The 22928-nt window shown below is 36.8% G+C and overlaps 1 protein-coding gene across 7 annotated transcripts in view; it reads right to left on the bottom strand.

The window, feature by feature from the left end:
* GRID2 (glutamate ionotropic receptor delta type subunit 2) overlaps positions 1 to 22928 on the bottom strand; it is a 637614-nt gene that overhangs the window by 230700 nt on the left and 383986 nt on the right. For all 7 annotated transcript variants that reach the window (XR_001554883.2, XM_015861346.2, XM_032444177.1 and 4 more), the window contains one exon: positions 11009 to 11214. Coding sequence is in view for 6 of the 7 variants with exons in the window: in XM_015861346.2 (XP_015716832.1) it covers positions 11009 to 11214 (206 nt within the window). In the remaining variant the exon portion in view is untranslated. The remainder of the gene's footprint in view (positions 1 to 11008; positions 11215 to 22928) is intronic.

Below are 22928 nucleotides of genomic sequence, written 5' to 3'. Positions count from 1 at the left end.
AGAAGGCACAAGTTATGAAATTCTGTTTTCAGAATTTCAAAATACAAAATAAAGAGAAGCCGCACACTGGTTTTTCCCTCTGACAGTGTAAAATGGGCTCCACAAAGAGAGCTGGTGTCTGTGGTCCATACAGTAAGCAACAAAGTCAGAGAAGTCAGCAAGGTAAAGAAAGGGATCTACCCAAAGTAAGACTTTAGGAATTAAATGGTAATCATGGTAAAACTTCTTCCTTAAAATTGTCATACAAAAGAAATGAGACAATAACCATATTATATTTCCATGCAGATATTAGAAAGCCAATTAAAAAAAAAAAAAAAAAAAAAAAAAAAAAAAAAAAAAAAAAAACAGAAAAAAACACCTTTTCTAACGTAGTAAATGATGATGCATTAGATATCTCAGAGATCTTGGGCAAAGAATGATAACCAGGCTAAATGCTGTGGTGAAAAGAAATATTCTTAAGTGGNCATATTATATTTCCATGCAGATATTAGAAAGCCAAAAAAAAAAAAAAAAAAAAAAAAAAAGAAAAAAGAAAAAAAAGAGATGAAGTGATACACCTGATTTTAAGTAGTAAATGATGATGCATTAGATATCTCAGAGATCTTGGGCAAAGAATGATAACCAGGCTAAATGCTGTGGTGAAAAGAAATATTCTTAAGTGGAAGTTATATAGATCATATTGAAAAATAATATTAACTGTTAAGGATGGAAGCAAGCTTTGGAAATGCAATTATTTTGAATCTATATAGTTAAACTGATCTCCAATAAACATTAATTTTCTGTGCTCTTCATTGATTTTCTCCACTTTCTCAAATCATTGCGCAATCAAGTACTCTGATCTGAACAGCAGCTCTCTGCATAACACATTATTACTTATCGGTCCTGTGAGGAGAAGCACATTTGTAACAACCTTAAAATTTCAGACTCTTATTGCATACGCGTATCTTTGCACTCAACAAATTTAGTCCTGTAGAATTTATATTAACATCCCAACAAAATATTTGTCAAAACTGAAAGCATCTCCACAGGTTTCCCCCAGGTGGAATTCTATGCTTCTGTTTCCCTTCTCTCAAAGGGAAGTATTATATTCCTTGAGCAAATACTAACTACTAGACCTCAGGGAATATCACTTCACTGATAGAGTGAAAGACAGTACACTACAAAAACCTCAGATTTGGCTGCTTGATATAGCAAGAAGCGTGATCATATAAGAATTTAAGCTTTGATTTTAGTTTGAGTTAAAAATTCAATTAACTTGATATATTCTTGATACTGTTTTCTGAAAATAATTCTTCACTCATCTCTCTCAGATGTTCAGATGACAAAAAAGTTTAACACAAAATCACTGGAAGTGACCTTATATTTCACTCCTAGTTATATCACTTAAATTCTGTAAATATACACGCATTCTAAACTTTTTGTTGTTAAATAACTGTAAGAAATCCAACTGCATTTACCTTCCTCCTAGTTTTGGATCTTAGGCCAGAATAGATGCATGCATAGTTCCTTCTTCAGCAGATCTCTTGCTTCTGATAATGGGCAGAAGTCAGATGACATTGACTTGGTGTGGATTTTTAGATATAGTGTTCAATATGGTTTGCCACAATTCCTGTGGTTCAGCTCCATCAAAAAAAATGGAAAAATTAGGGAATACAGCCTGGGGCTTGTCTTTGCACATTATGAACACGTCATGACACATGTATGATGAGAAAACTGCAGTGGAAAAAGGGTAGCACACTGTGGGACCTCTCTTGATGTGCTTGTGGTGCATCTACCTGTACCTCAACCTACACAACTTTGCCAATGCTTTCTGCATCCTCTTTGAATGCTGTTTTTACAGTGTACTTTGATTCACTGTTGCAAACCTAATTAGGATGCTCAGAAATAGCAGTCTGGCAACCTCCAAGCAAGACAAAAATGAAAATGGATGAAATGGATAATGAAAAAGTACTTCCATCCCAAATTTAGCAATTGGCAATAAGAACACTTAAATGCCCTAGCATGAGTGCTTTAACATTCAAGACAGTAATGCAGTAATGTTCTTTCAGTAATGAAAGACCCATGACCATAATATGCCAGACTGAAATGTAAAGTGTTCATCTTGGAAGAAAATTTAAAAGCTATTCTGAAGGCAAGTTGTATGAAAGAAAGGTCATGCAAATATTCAGAGCGTGTTGATAGTTGGCTTTATTCTAAGCTGGAATGAAACCCCAAAGTTTCAAAGTTTTGTAGAAGAGTTATCAGAGCCCAAGCTTTCAGGTAGTCTGCCCGACTATCTTGGGAGCACATACCATGGAAAGCTTTGGATTTTGTTATGGAAAAAACAAACAAACAAAAACAGCCCCACCAAAACTAGATGGCTTCAGTCCAAATCTGAGCTGTTAATGTCAACAAAGTTTTTCAACATTAAACTGATATAGGGAGATGAAACCACAGATTTGCTCCTTAAATTCTGATTCCAACAGCAACATACTGCTGGCATGATTTCTGCACTACAAGCAGGCTTTTTTGGATTATGCATTTTGAAGGGATATATGTAAAACAGTATATAAATAATACATGATTCTATTTTATAAGAATTAATTTGCACTTCCTAAAATGAAGGCACACTGTTGCCAAAAATAAAAATCGAAGAAACACAAATCAAATCCACATTTAACTTGCTATTATAAGGATGCTCCAAAGAATTAAAGTTAACAGGAGACATGAAGTGTATTGAAATTACACATTTTAAGTGCACAGCTGGCAAGTGTTTTGCAAGCTTGTCTCTGTGCTGAGCTGCAAAACATGGGCTGGCCCTGCTATACACCTTTTCCCAACGCTAGCAAATATATCCAGATCTAAGATGCACATTTCAAAACTAGCTGATGGTTATTACAGACTGACTCTTCAGAGTTGAACAATTTAGACTCTGAGAGAAACAAATCTTAATAACAGTGCAGAGATTAATCAGTTTAAAAAGACAGGTTTATGGCAAGACGGATGCATTAAATCATGCTCTGATGGGAACTAGAAGTTACTATGCAACACAAATTCGAAGAGCTCAAAATTCATGTGATCACCTGAAGAGATGAAAAATTGCATTTTGCTAAGGACAGAACACTTAAGAACCTGGAAATGTTGTGACCCTAAAAACCCTGAGGCTTCCACAGAATACATCCTGTACCATGCTGTCAGCTGGAGATGCCAGGCACCAGCTACAGGGCTGCCCATGAACCAGGAATTCTGTGAGCCAGTAGTCCCTCTCTTCAGAGGGACTAAAACCAGAATAAAACTATGATGTGTATTTTGAAAACAACAAAACCAACAAACAAACAAAAAAACAAAAACAAAAACACCACCATGAAACTGTGGGAAATCCTTCTCAACTATATCTCATAAGCCAATTACAAAGTAACATTACAAATGGAGTTATCCTTTTGGTTCAAAAAATAAAAGTAAAAAATATATATAAAAAAATAAAACTACCATAATCTCTTTAAAAATAGAAGAACTTATTACTTTTAGTTCTCCTCAACTCAGTCTAACAGATGAACAAAATTATTTCATTATTAATTATTTATGAATCAATTGTGCTTCAGGGTTAAAAACATTCAACAATGAATTTTCACAGAAACTTGGAAACTGGTTATATTTCAGAGAAACCAGGTTAGGCTAATAGACTGGCAATACCTCTATATACAGGTGGGAAAGAATGAAGCAGAACAGTTCTGCCAATCACACAACATGACTTTGAAGGAAGAATTGGATTACAAATAGTTTTGTCAGATCTTATCGCTGCTTTAAGTTAATCCTCTCTGGCTGTCTTTTTACCTCAAAAAGGCACTCATCCTGTGGTAGTCAACTGCACATTAGTTTTGCAGATGTTCAGAGTGGGCTTTATATGATACCTACATGAATCAGACAGCCACCCTCAGCTACATGAAAAATATGTACTTTAATATACTGACTGTCTCTCCCAGTGTACACACAATAGCTTTGTTTCATTATATATTTTATATCATTGTTCTCTATGGCAAGACATTTGTCTCAGAAGGAGCGCAACAGAGATGCTTAAAGCAAAGCTATAAAAAAAATCAAGGACGACTATTATATCCAATTAAATTCTCTGGTATAATAAAAGCAGAATATAATCAATTATAACAGCAGTTTAAGAAAGCAGGAAAAATAACAGCCAATCCAAAAAGAAAAAGAAAGCAATTAATTAATAGATCTCAAGTCAACCTTTCAATTAAGTTTAGTCAAGATAACAGAATCCCCAGCAACAGGCAAGGTACCAAGGCATTAAATGTCATGTACTTAAACAAAAACAAAACAAAAATATAGGAAAACAGGAACAAACAGCTACCTACACAACTGCAAATATGAAATTCATATATGAATCTCTCAACATTAAATTCTCTTCAACTCAGTACTTCATTCCTAAAACTTCTATTCTTCTATGTCAAGTGAACACCTGCAGCTGAAGGTTTCCTCAATATTTGCAATATATTTCTTATGAAATTTCATTGAAAGTAGAATTGTATTTAGACTCATGAGTCAGGACTGAGACTTACAGATTGACACAGAAAGAGAATTGGGGATAGAAAAAGAAATTTAAAAGATTATTAAATGGTTCCAAAATTTGAAGATTAAAATCCAGAATCCTAGCCAAAATTTCCACCAAAGCAGGGTATTTATTTTTCTTGTTTTACTATCTTTGGGGATGAAGAATTTTACTGTGGTACTGTGTAACTACAAAACTATTGATAGTTTAAATATTAGTCTTGATAACAAGACAAAGAGCAATTACTGTCACACACACTGTTATGCATACATCTATATAACAAATATATGTGCATTCCTTGATAGGATGTGAAGTACATAAATCCTCCTGTTCAATTGTTTTTTGACACACTCTTCAGTCATCATTTTACCATTAAAACAGATAAAAGGGTATAGAGCATACATGACCATAGTAAGTTGGTATCAGCAGACTGGAAGGTCAGGCAGACTTTTGTCTCCCTTTTCCCATCACCAAATATAGGAGGCATAGCTGACTGCAGGATGTGCATGCCTGCTTTCCGGTTCTTCCTGGTTGCGATTATCAATTGCATTAAGAAACAAGGCCAATATGTGGCCAGTATGTTCCATCTACTCTCCATGCTACTTACATACTTACTTTTAAAGGAACAGAAAGGTATATTTCTAAAATACATATCAGTGCAAAGGACCTGCTTTAGGTTACTCTTTTAAGAAGATGCAGACCTTCTGCATTGGGATAGATTTCCTGTGATGCTTCCTCCTCATTTCATACACTAAAATAATGTATCTTAGATACAGCAAGTACTACACAGTGCTACATATACCCTAGCACTACATTGTAAACCTGAATTTTGTGTCCCTCCTGATGTTTTACAGTTAATATAGAAACGGAATGGTTTGTTTAGGTTATGATCACGGTGACAATGCATGAGATGCAAATCCCTTTGAAGTTACCTTATTTGAGCACTGAAACTTTCTTGCTTTTCTCATTTGCCCATGATTAAACATCTAATCTTTGAACCTGTATTTATGAAGAGCAGGTTAATATAAAAAGCTACTGCAGCATCACTTCATCCATCAAGAATTGGAAAATAACAGAGATATTCATATATCCTTCATCTGTATGGCAAAAGTCAGTAAACTGGACCAAAGAGTAAATCCAAGATTAGATTAGGAAATATGAAAATCCAGAAACTTGCTTACCCTCTGCCAGGTTAAATGAACTCACAAATGAGGCTTTTTACCACATTTGAAGTATGAAAGTTTCAACATATTCAACATTCTGAACAGTAAAGTTATTTGGAAGATCTTTCAGGCTAAAAAAATATTTTAAGCCTCTAGCTACAGAAAGACCAAAAAATAAGAATAGAAAATGTATTTAATTAGATTTCCATAAACATCAAGTAATTGCAATGGGCATGCTGAATGGCATAGAGAATGGATTTTCAAAAGAGTAAGATAATGCATGTCTAAAAAGCTCAAACTCTTGGGGAGGGGGAGAGGGTATTGGGGGGCAAGAAAGGATGATAATCTTAAAAAAACAGAGTCCATATAGCTTCTGATGACCCTTCACTTCTAATACCTAAAAGAGAACTCCTTGAGCAACTATTTCCTTCAGAGACTTCAGACTAGTATTATATGATTATGCCATCTCCAGAGGTAGTTGCATATACTTGATGTCTACCCCAGAGTCTTCCAAACTCTCCAGTGTAAGTAACCTATTCATGATTGAACAAACAATGCTGCCATCTGGTTTCACAAAAAACTACAGAATTTTTGCCATGGATTTGGAAGGAAATAGCACTGAGATCTACCACACTGATCCTTAACTTCTATTTTCAGCAGAATTCACTTCATTTCTTAACATCTCATCACACTTCTGTCTAAAGACAGGATAATTTCATTTATTATCTACAAGAACAAAGCACAGTTAAATGTTGACGTAACACTCCCTAGGATATCAAAAAACATAGAATGGTTTGGGTAGGAAGGGACCTTTAAGGTCATCTAGTTCCAACCCCCTGCTACAGGCAAGGATACCTCCCATAGATCAGGTTGCGCAAAGTGCAGTCAAGCCTGGCCTTAAATGCTTCCAAGGAGCATGTGTAAAGCTCAGTGAGAACAGCATTATAGAATAAAATTAAAAATCAAAACAAAATGAAACAAAGAACAAGACCAAGCTTCTGAGGACCTTAGACACACAGGGGATGAAAATCCTTGTGGACAAAAAGTTGAATAGACTCTTCTAATTCAAACAAGTTTTTTTCAAGAAATAAGCCTTCATTAGGGAGCTACGTAACACTGAAGAAAATCCCCATCTTTGATCTAAGAGATCCTTGATTTTACTGCATGATCATATCTAAAGATAAAATCTGGTACAACTGTGTCACTGCTTGAAAAAAGCTTTTATTTATTTATTTTTTTAAATTAAAAAAATACTTAAGTTTAAAATACCTTATTATTTCAAAAAGGGGACATAATATTTACAACACTTATCATAAGGAATAATAATGAAATTTCTCTATATCTTCTATTCACAGCAATAATGAGGGAAAAAATCACAGTAGAGATTCAATAACATACAGCATTTTTAAATTATGTATTCTATAAATATTCACTTCTCTCTTTCATTTGCATTCTATTTGGCAAAAATTTCTCAGTGTCTCATTTACATGCTTTTCCTATTTTCCCTGACTTTTTAAGATTTAATTTGTAACAAGATCTTTTATTTATGAAAGTAATATTGATGCTTCTCTTCAAGGTAATGTTATCTTAATATCACTCCACATCAACTTGGAGTACAGAAAATATTAAAATAAGAAAAAAAAAAAGAAAAAAAGAAACAACAACAACAAAAAAAGCACAGCAAATTGTATTAATGGCTGAAAGCTAAATAATTTGAATTTTCTTTGAAAATAAAAGGTAACTTATGTAGATTGGTACAATAAGCTTGTCTGCATACATACAGGTCAACACAAAAGATAGGGGCTTTTTTATCAGGGAATGTAGTGATAGAACAAGGGTGATGGTTTTAAATAAAAGAATGTAGATTTAGATTAGATATTAGGAACTTATTTGCTAAAAGAGTGGTGAGGCATTGGAACAAGTAAATCAGAGAAGCTGTGGAAGCACCATCCCTGCAGGCATTCAAGTCCAGATTAGACGGGGTCCTGGACAGTCTGTTCTGGACTGTGGTAAAACCATACCCATAAGCAGAGGGCTGGCACTGAGTACTCTTTAAGATCTGTTCCAACTCAAACCATTCTGCAAAACCAAGAAGAAGGCTACAGCAAAGGGCAGCAAGGTGTGCACTCACATCTGCCTGGACTGCTGCTAGCATAGTAACCCCTCCACTGAGGACAGGAAATGACTGTAGCAAATCTTTACTTCTTAGAACAAGGCCCCTCTTGCTTGCCTGATAATACTCCATTTAAATTGTTTGCTAATGCTAGGGCTCCTTTCACTCATGGCTTGCTGAATTTTCATTGTGAAAAGTCTACTGCTAACCAACAATATTTACTATATCTAAGAAACAGATCTGAAGCATCATTCCTCCCTTGTAATCGGTTACCTCCAAGATTCTTTGCACAGAAAGACACCTTCATTTTTCTACATATAGTTAACAAGGCAGTTTCCTTAGCTAAGTAGAAAAAAAGTTGTAAGCTGAGATGTACTGATAGCGATCCAATCCTCTTGAGGATGTCTAGCTACTTAAAAAATCCTTTTGGTAAATTTTGCTCCCTAAATTGGTTTGGTTTTCCCCACAGAACCTACATCGCAACCTGTCTGCTGGTCTGTTCCTCCTCCCTCTCACACTTGATAAGTCCTTGATTTGCAAAGTAGGTTCAACACAGGAGTGGTTGCTCTCTTTCCTAGCCATTTTGAAGGCTGACATGAAGTGTTTTCTCTTTTGCTAAAGCACCAGGTGAATCTTTCTACCATTTGACCCTGGAATTTTTTGCCGTATGGCTTTTCATATCCTGGAACTTCATCAAAAGTTCATCTCAGATCAGAAGAACACAAAGAAAAACAACAACAAAAAACAACCACAAACACACATCAAAAGGAAAAAGAAAAGGAAAAAGGAGAAAGGAAGAAGAAGAAAAAAAGAAGGAAAAGGGAAGGGGAAGGAAAAAGGGAAAAGGGAAAAGGGAAAAGGGAAAAAGGAAAAGGGAAAAGGGAAAAGGGAAAAGGGAAAAGGGAAAAGGGAAAAGGGAANGGGAAAAGGGAAAAGGGAAAAGGGAAAAGGGAAAAGGGAAAAGGGAAAAGGGAAAAGGGAAAAGGGAAAAGGGAAAAGGGAAAAGGAAAAGAAACCCAGTTGCAAGCAAGTGGGATACAGTTGTCATCATTTTCCAGCACTTCTGTAGCATAGCAATTTTTGTGTGAAATGATTGGATGTGAGGTGCTTGTCCGTAATCAGAGGAGTTTGGCTGAGGGTAATTTCCTTCACGTATGGATGCTGGATGATTATTCGAGGGTACAAAAATCTATCACCCTACTGAAAACTGAACAAGTCATCATTATATCGCTGGCAAAGGATTTTCCCAGACTCTTCTGTAAATTGATCTGGGCAGTGGTCCCTATCCATGCTAGCTTCACGTCTCCACAATCCTCAGCCTCATCAAATCTCACTGCTTCAGCAGAATTTCCCCCAGTCACCATGAGGACTCGAAGCAAAGAAGGACATTAGAGATTATGGCTGGTCTCTTCCTTTCACTTTATATTAACCCCTTAGCCAGAAGGGAAAGAGATACCCAAGTATTCCCATCTCTTTATGTCCCAAATAATTATGCAGCTTTTAAAGACAAAAAGAGAGTGGAGTGTTGAGTTGTGGGTTATTTATTTTTAATCTCCATAGTCAGAGCACTGTATTAACATCTCAATTTCCACTTTCTTGTCTATTAGTTATAATCTTCTCTAAAAGTTATAGAGACACGCAAGCTGGAGAGAAAGAAGGAATCAGCTAAGACTCAACAGAAGAAGCAACACTACTGAAAACAAACAAACAAAATAGAAGGCTCAAACCCAGCATGCTCTTATTTAAAAATAAATATTACAGTGAGTCAAAGAGAAGATAAATTCTGCCACAGGAATCTCCAATTTGCAGGCTGCCTATTTACACAAGCTACTGTCTATTTACCCTGGAAAAGTTGTTACTTGCATAGTAATCAAGCTCACACTTACTACAGCTGTTGCAAAGTGAATGAACCCTCTTCACAGCCGAACAATGAGGGAGTTCAGCCAAACTGGTCATCCAAGAAGGGACCAAGAAACAGAGAGTATGTGAGATCTGGGAAGAAAAGGTGGCTTAAACACATCTTCTGGGCAGAAAAGCCATAAGAATAAATTAAAAAATTAAGGCTTGTCTACATATGCATTTATTTCTTATTAAAATCATATGTTTCATTTGCTAATTCCACTACGTTAAGCTAAATTACAAGGTTAGACTGACTGGGCACATGGCTCACTTTTTGAAACAAGCACACATGTTCACACTTAGATTGTGTATCAGTGACTTAACACATTGGCAATACATATACTTTACAATTAACTTGTTTACCCATAAAGTACAGCTGCTGGTTCAACTACAGAGTAACAGATTTTGACTGGCAAACATATCCCAAGATATTTCTCTTTGCACAGGCAGTGATTATAAGAGAGCAGGTCAGTACACTATTGGCAGAACCATTGTATGACATTCTCTCTTTGAATCTCACTCACAAAAGAAGATAGAGACCTACAGTACATTTTTGCCTTGAGTAAAGAAAATAATACAGAACAATCTACAACATGATCACAAACTGTTTACATGTTGTGAGGCACTGCAAATATTTGGATAGTGCAGGACAGGACATTCAGAATTACTCAGGTTGATGGGGTGATGAGGACAACAGAATGCCTAGTCAAAAAATTACTCCAAATCCCTTTTCTAAATAATGTTCCTAAAAGCCACTCACTGGCATATATCCAGTTAGGTTTTGCACATCAGTTTCAAAAGATCTATGAAATATGAAAGCATGAAAACAAAACAAGAGTCTTCTGTCTCTAAATCTCACAGAGCCTTGAAAATGACACATTCTGCTTGTATTTTTGTTTAAATAAGTATAACTTTAGCTTATCGTCTTGCACTCCTCACTCAGATCCAGTCCTTCATCAATTCCACTGCTGCATGATTATTAGCAAAAGTTATATCATATAATGGATTTTTTTTTCCTTTATAAAGGAATGGATATGACAACCAAGGAAACAGCAAAAGAATACCCATGAGTTTTATAAAGGGGGGCTAATTTTTCTGCATATTCCCCACGCGCTTTTGTTGACACAAAATGTATGCACATTTACAGACATGAAGATAATAGGCATGATCTTGGAAGAGACCACTTAAATACTTACTTCAAATGATTACAAATAAACTGAATCTTTTGACAAAAACAATCGCAGACTTCATAGATAGAGCAAGATGTTTCCTCTGCTAAACACATACCTCTGTTAAGAATGATTTGGCTGTCAAGGGGTTCATCACAAGAATAGCCCGTCTCAAAGTGTCCCGGTAACGGTTCAGTTCTTCAATTCGCATAGTGGCAAAGAGCCCTGTGATCATTTTATTGATGTTGTTTTCTACTTTCTGCAATGCCACATCCATTCCCTGCTGAGATACTCTGTCCAAAAACTCTTGTATTCCACGGATATCTAGGAAAATCAAAAGCCAAGGAAGATGTTAATTGGTAAGCAGGGAAAAAGAAAGACACAAAAAAGCTGTTCAATTTGTCTCGCAAAAATGTTTTGTTCAGTGTCAGGTAGATCCCTCTGGACTTCAAATTTGCTGGAGTTCGTTCATGAGCTAGCTTGTGCTTAGAGTACTGAAACGCAAGAAACAACGCCCACATAACAGGATATATATACAAAATAATCACAAGAAATCAAACTAATGAACCTTTCTAGCAAGTTTCCTCATTTAGTCATTCAGTCATCATAGTAGTTCCATATTGTTCTTAAGGGACTTTCATGATAAAATTCAAGAACAGCAGTGAAGCAAAAAGAGCTGCAACTTATAATGCTTTTACTGAGTAAGTGCGCTGGAGGGGAGAGGAGGAAACAGACACTTTTTGTCTCTGGGCTCAAAATTGTTACTCACAGCAACACCATGTAAATTAAACTAAGTGAAGCCCTTGAAAAGTCTTACTGTTGCTCTAAATTGTTCTAAAAAGCCAGGAAAACATTGCAACTTAGCAATGCAGCCAGTACAGAATGAGTAGATGTGGAATGGGGAATTTCAAAATAATTTATGCTATTGGAAACAGAAGATTCCATTCTCACATGGTGATAGAGAACTGCGAAAGGCTGGAAAATCAGGGATGTCTGAGCACGGCAGACTGTAAGCCCTAGGAGAGTTATTACAAGAACAGTCATAACATCAAACAGGAAAGTGCTCTCAGTTGACCTTCAGGGTGGTCTACATTTCAGGAGATACAAGTGACATCATTCTGGCACATTGTGATAACAGCTCAGGTCAATGCTGACACAAGCTGTAGAGAGCAGAAGAGCATGGTGCTGCTGTTCTACTTTATCAAGTCTTCAGTTACTATATTCTCATAGGGGTACGCTGGCAGGCAATGAATGGCATTTAAAATGACTAAAACTAATTTTAAGACTAGAAAAAATGATTAAAATCTCTCTATTAGAGAAAAAATATTGTGAGGAAATCCTTCAAATAGCTTCTCAAAAACCACCTACACACCAGAAGCCACCTTTAACCTTCCAGAGAGAAGTACTACCAGTACACAGCTGCTGTTTTTCAGTCCTGTGGGTGCAAACAGGGCTACGGTGGAGGATGATGTAACCCATGCCCCTAGGCAAGCATCAGCATAATGACAGAGAAACTCATATTACACTCCCTTGAGAAGATCAAGGAGGTGTCATACGTGGATTTAGCATGGGACCTGTGAGAGTGAAACAAACACAACTAAGGTCTGGCTAGTAACTACAGCAGGTGAATACTGTATTGTCCAAAGGGAGCGTAGCTGGAATGCTTCAGCATTCAGACCTGAAGAGTCATTGAGGAAAGATGAAAATACTTCAGCTGAGATGTCTTTATTCTGAACTCCAGAAGAACTTTGCTATAACTAAGTGCAAGCTTTCCTCTTTTCCAGCCTTAGGTTAATACACTTTTTTTCTACTTGGCTACATGTGGATTTGGACTGGGGTTGAACACATGCTGTAGTTTAAAGGTGCTAACAAACACATTGATATTGGCATTTGACTTCCAGCTTGGGCCAAATAAATTGACAGAGAGATTCCTGGTTTCAGAGAAATTCAATGGCGTAATCGAAAAAGATCTGAGCATTAGAAAGACATTTCTGTCCTGTTCCTCTTAATTTAAGAACAGAAAACAGCATAAGGAAATAAAGACCTTAAAGATCATTGAGTCCAACCACAACCTAACCATACTACCCTAACTCTAATAACCCTCTGCTGAACCATGTTCCTGATTGCACCACATCCAAATGGTTTTTGAACATGTACAGGAATGGTGACTCAACCACCTCTCCGGGAAGCCTATTCCAGTGCTTAATTATTATTTCATCACTTCTCGGCCTTTTGCCTAAGATCAAGTGTAGTGTAGCATAGCTTATAGCTTAAACAGACAACAAAAGTATTTCTATAAGCTTAGTCTTGGAAGTCACCCTGTCACAACCAACAAGGCGTGTCTTGTCTAGAGCATTGAAACACTGAACTGGACAGAAATGGCATACATGTTAGGCACTCAGCAGTGCAACACAGTGCAGCTCTCAAAGTCTGCCAAAACACTTAAAGAATAGTTAAAAGACAAATTATATACATGCTTATCCTAAAAATAAAATCCTATAGGAGAAACAGATACTAATTAGAGGTTCTGTTTAACATCCAAATCAGGAAAATTAAATTCAATCTAATCAGATGTTAGAATTTTTTTGGCACTTTAAACACCAACTTAAGAAGCAACAAGATTGTTTGAACTGCTACAAGCATGTTTAACTTTATTCAAATTGTAAAATAACATTAACCCCTTCATTCTGAAGTTTCTGATGCTTATCCACTCTGAATTATTCCATGTCCAGACAAATACATTAAGATCTGCATAAAAATTGACAAGATAGAATCCAGGTTACCGAAGCGCAATGAAAATATTTAGATGAACCTAGGGGTACTATCAAAATGTTAAGGGGGAAAACTGACTTCAGCTAAGAAAGCCTTTTTAAAATGTAAATTCTATAGCATATAACCATATATTCTTCAGAATATATATTCACCAGAATTGGAAATGTAGGTATTGCTGAAGTATTATTTGTCCTTCCAAAGCAAGAATATAATTACTCTTGACCAGAATTTAAAAATATACTGGAATTATCATCTGATATTCTGTATAATCTGTGCTGTCTCAGGAACTAGATTATAGTCCAACTTGCTTTGTTTGCCATGAATATCTGCAAATATAAATGAGACAACTATACAGAATTTTCACCAAAGGAAGAGACAAAAGGGATGTGAGTCCAGTATAATTCTACATTTCTGCATTTGTTAGGTGATCATGCCAGCAGTATGATGTCAGTGTGATTCACTTCTAGGAAAATAGCACCATTCTAATAGGAAGGACACCAAACCATGGTGCATAAAACTTCTTTACTACTTCTGTCATTATCAATAATACAAAGTGGAGGATGGAAAATAAATATTGACTTTACTTCTATCTCTGCCTACCCTGTAGAAAAACTGAGATAGTGGTGATGCTCACCTGCCACTGCAAAATGGCAGAGAGCACACAAAAACACATCCTGCTTTTGAAGTGCTATTTAAATCATGATGGTGCATCCAGTATTTCAGTGGCAAGTCACTAGTAATCATCATATTCAAAGTGAATGCCAAAGAACAGATGCTACCAGTGAATGGGCAGCATTATCTTTCCTGCGTGGATTGTCTGAAAGTGGCACATTTCCACGCTGCGCTGTGGAAACATCTTTCTAATAGCTAAACTCCTTCTGAGGGAAAATCTGGCAAGCAACCTGTGGCACAGATGGCTCTGCTGCAGAGACCCAGAACTGTTCGTGTCTGGAACACAGGTGCTTTTCACCCTGGATTTGCTAGCCAACCTGTTGCCCAGCCAGGAGATGCATTTCTATTTTCTATGTAAATCAGATGAGTCACAGTCATTTCCAGAAATGCTGTCCATTATCACCAGTACTAATTATTTTCTCTATTGAAGAAAGTCAGTGTTGCCATACAGAGACAGACTGACGCTAAAACTGAAGCTACATAATACCTCCTCTCTCATCTCGCAGTCACTCTTGGTTAATAACATCTTTTCTGATTTTTACTGTATAGTTATCACTTCAACTCTATGCATATATGCATGAGAACGCAGTACCACTCTGCAGACAGAGATGCACTATCAGCTATAGAATTAAACCTGTCTGGAAATAGAAAAGTTAGCAAATACTCTCTTAACTTAAATTGTGGTTGATTCAAGAAACTGTAAGTCGGCTTAGAAAGTTTAGAAAGTCCTTGTTTAGAAAACAAGGATCAGGGAAGTAAACTTTATCCAGATCTCTCCTGGAAATGCCCTTCCTTGACTACACAAACACAGACACAATACAGCAAGGCTGGATGCTACTAGGGCATATAAGGTCCAATCCTGGACAAATGTGATGGGCTGCAACCATACTATGCAGCTGAACTGCAGCTGCAGAGCACCCTTTGAGTGAGCACAAGGCCTACAGCCCCCTAACCTTCAAAGACGTGACAGGCAAATTCAAACACAGCTTGTTATGAGTCTGGTTGAGATGAAAATTCAGATGCCAGCTTTGCTGTAGACTTGTCATTACTGTATCAGTACCTATGAAAGTATATTGTAAATGAAATGCAAATACCTGAACTCCCATAGTCTGTTTAACAAACACCTTGTGGGTACTTGAGAGAGACCACAAGATATGGACAAGATACCACAGAACATGCCCAGAGCAGACAGAACTAAAGCTATCCTTTGGACAACGGATCTGATATCTAGATCTCCTTAACTGGCCAGCCTGGAAGAAATGCTTGGACCTCACCTAAAAAAACAGTAGCAGCACTTTAATGGAAAGTTCACTAGCTTTATGGTAGAAAATATGAACAAGGTTGTGTATAGGAAGAGTAAAACAATATTTTCAGTAGACCATGACAATTTAAAGTCAACAACTTTCCTTGACACCAGATTTAAGGAGCTGTGATAGCTTTTACTGAGGTCACTACAGAATATATATGATGCACACAGAACACTGAACAATGAGATTCTTGATTTCCACTGCCTGATGTCAGTAAAAAATACATTTTACTCCTCCTACAGCTTTCCTTTCCACTACATCACAAATGCTGACCTTAGTTTTTCTTCTTTCTAGTACTATGTGACATTTAATTTACACCTCTTTTTCTATGCCATGGAAAAATTTCAGAGGGAGCAAATGTCCTGCTCTGCCTTGGGGAAAGAGCAATGTTTAGGATGTACCAGATTAAGATAGGCTGGGGCCAACACACCTCATGCAGCAAAAGCAGTTTGTATATTCAGTGAAGCTTTTATAATCAATGCAAAATGAATAGCAAATTAACATCTTACACACTCATTAAAATTGAGCTAGAAGTAGATGCTAAAGCCTTTGACACCATCTCCCACAGTATTCTCCTGGAGAAGCTGGCAGCTCATGGCTTGGACAGATACACTCTCTGCTGAGTAAAGAACTGGCTTGATGGCCAAGCCCAGAGAGTGGTGGGGAATGGAATTAAATCCAGACAGCAAATGGTCACAAGCGGTGCTCCCCAGGGATTAGTATTGGGACCTGCCCTGTTTAATATCCTTAGCGATAACCTGGATGAGGGCATTGAGTGCATACTCAGTAAGTTTGCAGAAGACACCAAGCTGTGAGGAGATATTGAGCTGCCTGGGGGTAGGATGGCTCTACAGAGGGATGGATCACTGGGCTGAGGCCAGCGTGATGAAGTTCAACAAGACCAAGTGCCGGGTCCTGCACTTTGACAACAACAACCCAGGCAATGCCACAGATTTGGGAAAGTGGCTGGAAGACTGCATGGAATATAGGTCTTGATAGATGCTGAGATGAACATGAGCTAGTAGTGTGCCCAGGTGGCCAAGAAGGCCAATGGCATCCTGGCTTGATCAGAAATAGCACTGCCAGCAGGAGCAGGGAAGAGATTGTCCCTCCGTACTCAGCACTGCTGAGGCTGCACCTTGAGTATTGTGTTCAGTTTTCAGCCCCTCACTAAAAGAAAGACATGAAAGAGTGACAGGGAGCAGCTGAGGGAACTGGGATTGTTTAGGAGTCTCAGAGGAGACCTTATCACTCTCTACAACTACCTGAAAGGATGTTGCGGTGTGGTGGGGGATTAGCTTCTTCTCCCATATAACAAGCGACAGGACTAGAGGAAATGGCCCCAACTCGTACCAGGGAGATTCAGGTTGGATGTTAGGAAAAGTTTGTTCTTCTTCCAATCTTGGCGATTCTATGAAATATTTTAAAATAAATTTTCAGATCACGCTATGGCTAGGAAAAGAGAAATATGGTGGTATTCACCACCAACAATAAATCCATCTGTCTACCCTTATCATTGTATTTTGTCTAAATTACAAGGTACTTGCTGTTGCTGAGCATTGTGGTTACCTCAAAGCTGGTTTACAGTCATTAGCTCATCCTCCCTCTGATACCATTTTAGATCTGAGAGCATTTTCCTTGCAGTACCCAGATGATAAATACCAACTGATTCAGCTGTGGCAGTAAAGGTGAATGCACTTGTCATAAATATTCACTGGTTGATTTACACAAAAGACCACTTTATTTGTACAGTTGATGAGAAAAGCCATTGTATAACAAATGACACTGTCCAAATTATTATCAAGAAAGCTTTTTAAGCCTAGCACAGTGATTCTTCCTTACACAATGATGGCTAACATGACAGCAACTATTAGTTATGGAAATGCACCGCACACAAGGGAGATATGCAGCTCTGGCTAGAATCTGACAATGCAACGGTTCTGCTTAAAGCCTTGAGCAAAGCATTCACATTCCTGTGCGTGTGTTGATGTTTATTAACGTGGTTAAGATCTAAACTAAGGAAAACAACAATTTAGCATGATGATTCAGTAGCAGTCCTTCATTCTACTTGCACGCAGTGGGATTTCCTCTCATTAGTAAGTTTATATGTAATTCAGTGAACCTCCAAAATTAAAAACAAAAACAGCACCAAGAAAAACAACAGCACCAACAAAATGCACAGTTCCACACCTATATCTATTCTTATTATTGCTTCCTATCAGTACTGAAGAACTGAAAACTAGTTTCAACACTAAAATATTTAAGCTCAAATGCTTATTTACAGCTGGGATCCTATTTGTTTTATCAAAATTTCTGAGACCAAGCAAGTGAAGAAACTATTTCTCAGGTAACATTAAAATTTGTAAATGATAAGATTTACTTCCTTCCTTCTTCATGCACAACTTTTTGAGGTTTCATGATTAAAGAAAAAGAGTTTAAACAAATGTCTGAAATTTCTTACGATCATCCAGCTGGGAAAAAAGAAATAAACTGTACATCAATATTCTTTTTTTTTTCTTTTCTGAAATCATTTCCACTTCAAATCATTAAAAAAAAAACCCAACCAAACAAGAAACGAGTATCTTCAATTTTGTTTTTTGATCTAAACTATTGCAGTACTACTGAAATGTGTAGAAAAACCCTACTTGCAAAGATCCTCTGAATATGTCATTGCCATTAGTTTGTTTTAGCATCACTCTGTTCCTCAGTTATTAGAGATTACCTTCTAAACAAGGAAAATCAATACTGGTAATCTCAGGAAATTGAATCCATATTGCTGGACAGATACTACCAACATCTGCAGTTCACAAATCCTGCAAGACTTAAGTTTCCAGCCACACTGATGATTCATACAAGATTTTTCACTTCAATTTCTCAGCTTTTTAACAGAGAAAAAAGGAGAGAGAAAAAAAAAAAAAAAAAAAAAGAAAAAAAGAAAAAAAGAAAGAAAAAGATAAAAAAGAAATAAAATTGAAGCTAGAACTAATCCTTGAGTATCAGCTGTTACTTTAGGCTTTTGAAAATAGAAAAAAGCCAGATTGTGATCACCCCTCTCACAGAGGCTGACAAGCCAATACAGTTTACAATCACATGCTTTTGACTGCATAACCTGCTTAAAACCTCTTCATTTCTTTTTGACCACACTTGGCATTAGAGATTTTCAGAAGGCCTCTAGTAGATTCCTTTGCATAAAGCAGCATCTTGCAGAGAAAAAAAATTTTCTCCATTGCCTCAGATAACAGCTTAGAGCTGAGAACTACTTATCTTCAACATTTATTTTCTTCTTAAAAATTATGCCAATCCTGAAAAAACCATACTTAAAGCTTATACAGTTGTGTAACACAGCTCAATACCTATGCCTAGGTACATGTGATTGGGTGCAGGAAAGCTGTGCTTCTGTGTACGTTATGCACCATCTCTCTCCCTGTAGATCCCTATTATTCCTTATTGGTGTTCAGGAGTGTGAGGAACTTCGTGCTCCTGTCCAGGTAGGTGGCAGGAAAAGTGACTGTCCAGGCAGCCCATTGTGGTAGTAGAATAAGCATGACAGTGTGTGTGATCATCTTACTCAAGACAAATTTTACTTTGAGTGCACCTCAATAATTTTTTTGGTTGATTACAAGTGTACACTATAGGGACAGGAACGTATTATGAGTGGATTGGTGACGTAAAGAATGCAAACTCTGAAAATAATGCAGTTAAACTACGATTAACAAATACTGCAGTGAATCATTTATCACTTTTTCCTGTCTCTCTCTTGACTGATTAAAACTGTATCAGAGAAGTTTTGTTTTCAATTTATAAAACTACACAACATCTATGGCAATAATAGGATCAACACATATTGAGGTATAATTTCTTCAAAACAACATGCAAAGTAGTTTGTTTAACAGTTTTCTATTTTAGCAACTAATCTAGCTGCCAATATAACCATTTGCAAGCTAAATTTTAATACTGCTGAAAAGATACCAAAATTGTATTAAAAGTTGATATGGACATGCTAACAGCAATGTAGAACAGTAAAAGGACCAATCACTTTCCTTTTGAGGCTTGCAGTCTGCCCATGCACAAATGAAATCTCACAAATTAGCAAAACCTCAAGATATCATCTCAATTCCAGAGATTATAATTACACAGACATCAGAAAAGCATCTACAGCTTGATTTTGACCTCAACTTTGAAGTTCCAGAAAATTCGCTCTTCCATTTTTACTGACACACAACACATAAGGTGCTCAGACCAAGCATTCAAGCTATTCCATCACAAAGGAAATCAACATGAACAAAGGATTATCTTCTCTCACCATTCTACAAAATGACGCATAGCTCCTGAAATGAATTTCCCTAACAATATCAGTGTAAAAAACAGAAGCATGGTCATTGTTCCACTGGAAAAATACAATACAGCAGTCCATTTATCTCAGAAGTGAATAATTTTAGGGGCAGCCAGAATATATGTTCAATTTGCAGTGGCATGTCAATGAGCAAAAGCAAGGTAATGTGAAAGATCCCACAAACAGCCGCCAATTTGCAACGTAATTGACACAGTACAGTTACAAAGATGAAAAATACATGTTCCTTTCCTTGTCTGGATGATGCAATACATACTAATGCAAAAACAAAATAGTTCAATAAGAAGCGTGAATTAATTATATCTTGCTTATTGAGGCACAGTGATGCAATAGAGTACAGAAAGTTGGCAAAAAAAAAAAACCAAAAACAGATGAGCAATAAACAGACTTAAGACTGTCTGGAGCTGGACTTGTAAATATTATAGTCATCAGGCAGCTGAAAAAAAACCTCGGGGTAATTATGAGCATTTGCAATTGATTACAGAGAGTGTGATTCTTTTATGAATCTTTATTAAGCCTGCATTAAAACTTCAAATAGTTTGAAAATGTTACAGTTTCAAGCACATATTTGTCTATGGTCATCATGTATTTCCTTCTGCAAAATATTTATGCAGGCAACTGTCAAAGGAATTATTTGCTTTACGTGTTTTTGAAAGGAGACACTGGGAATTGAGGACCTGCACTTGCAGGTGGGCATCAGCTACGAGTATCATTCCTTTTACAACACCTTCTGCAAAGAGCTCTGCCTTCTGAGTTCCAAGTATGATATCTCCTTTTGCATGATCTTTAAAGAACTGTCCTCCCATGCTATCACATTGCACCCAATTTATTTGTAAGCCACCACCACTCTGGGATAATCTCTTTTAAATTCATAGTTCTGCAGACCTCACAACTCTCCAACTTGATTTTTTTTTTTTTTCTTCTAATAAATATTTGGTGTCCTTCCCCAAAATCCTCTGTCAGATTGAGTCAACTTTTCCTGCTGCAAGCAGGCAGTTCACCACTGTCTTAATCCTTACCCAGTGCAAAAAGAACTTGAAACCACTGAGAGTTAAATACAAAGATCTGCAACAGCTGCCTCACTAACCTCCACCTTTCCTTTCCAATGAAGTTTTCAATAATTTATTCAACCTCAATTTGCAGTGAGACTACCTCCTTTTGCTTCATGAAGTAAACCCCCCACATATTGTCTTGTTTTTTATAGTTTAAAAAAAGTTAAAATTAAATTACCTCTTAAGTGACTGGCAAATATCCACTGCTGTATCATGCACTATTAATAAGATGGTGAAAAAATGCAAGCAAAGAGATCTTAATCCTAGAATCAGTAAATATGATGTAAATTAGCAACCATGATTGCATATTGAAGGCATACCAGGTTGAAAAACAAAAGGTTAAGCCAGAAATTTGGATGGAGAAGTGGGATTTCTAAACTTATCATTTGCTTTTAAAATACAAAGGTTTTAAAATATTACTATCTCTACTTGAAAAGAGAAGAGGAAATAGGGCAAAATTCATTCTCCAGAAACAGTCTTACTCCCTTAACATTTCTAGATAGAAAGATCACACATTTTATCTGCTTTGCTACCAACAAAACATTAAAAATAAATGTTTCCAAGCAGTGAGACTTTCTCCCTTTCATCTCAAACTCAGAAATACCTACATTTTAAATGGCACAAAGTTCACAATTATGTTCTTGCAGTGATTGACTGGTTTCTTTATAAAAAATTTACTACTACAGGGAAGTATCTATGTCCTCCTGGAAAATACAGTGAGCACACACTGCCTGAAAAGAAAGACATGAATTGCAAAAGCTTGCTTCTTGTTACTACACAATAGAGATAATAATAAAAATAAATATATACATATTCTGTGTCCGTTTCTATGCTTCTGTAACCTGGGTGCTCACATTCAGATCTTCCATTATGATTTCATTTGTTTTCCTCTCTGATTTAATTTCTGCCCAGAGACTGTGGACGATGGAGCTTTGAGCAACCTGGTCTAGTGGCAGGTGTCCCTGCCTGTAGCAAGGGGCTTGGAACTAGATGGTCTTAAAGATCCCTTCCAACCCAAACCATTCTATGATATATGCATAAGAGCTTTTGTTTTCTTGTGAATATTTGAGGACTGGCCATGGTCAGGTGTTGGTCCATAGCATGTAAGGATTTGCATTATTTACTGTTACAAACTGCATTTTGAACCTGAGATCAGTATGTAAAGGTGCAATAACTTGATCAAGTTTGTTGAAAAATATTTACATATGTCAGTGGCTCTTCTCACTAACCTAAACTTAGTTACTTTCAGAGGTCTAAGGTTTACATTTCCATTACCTGGTCTGGAAGTGATTTGACAGAACAAATTGCTGACAGTCCAAAGGACAAGATCAAAGACTTAGTGGAGGCTTAAAGGAGGACACAGAACTGTCCATACTCTTAATCAAAAAGAGTATGGCAGCTCAAACAAAGTACATTTGGTTTGTATGTACTGTGTGAATTGTACTTCTAACAGCAGCCTGAGAAATTCTTTACTTCACTTGATAATTTTGTTGCTTTTCATGCCTTCTACTCTAACTGTGCAAGAAAGCCATCTTTAATGTTTTTTGCAGAAGCACAGGATTGTCCTGGAACACTTTTAATATCCTCATATGAAGTTCATATGGTTCGGTAGGATTTTATTTTGTTTTGCCTCAAGGAACAATACATGCTGAATAAAAGGGGACTAACTGCATTAAATTCACTAGGAGTTGGATTTAGATCATCCCAAGCAGAATGCAAGGGTGAAGAGAAGGAGACTTATTTTGATTTTTTAAGTTCATCTCAGTTTATACGCTAAAGGTAAAGAAGTAAACACAAAAAACACCTAAGTCAATGCTTAAGTTAAAATGTTCTCTTCCCACATCTCCTCACCCACTATTCACTCTTCTATGCCACAGTTGTTAC

The sequence above is a fragment of the Coturnix japonica genome, chromosome 4, assembly GCF_001577835.2.
Source record: "Coturnix japonica isolate 7356 chromosome 4, Coturnix japonica 2.1, whole genome shotgun sequence".
Lineage (NCBI taxonomy): Eukaryota > Metazoa > Chordata > Aves > Galliformes > Phasianidae > Coturnix > Coturnix japonica.
The sequence above is the reverse complement of the archived record's forward strand: the minus strand, read 5'-3'. Positions and strand labels throughout refer to the sequence as shown.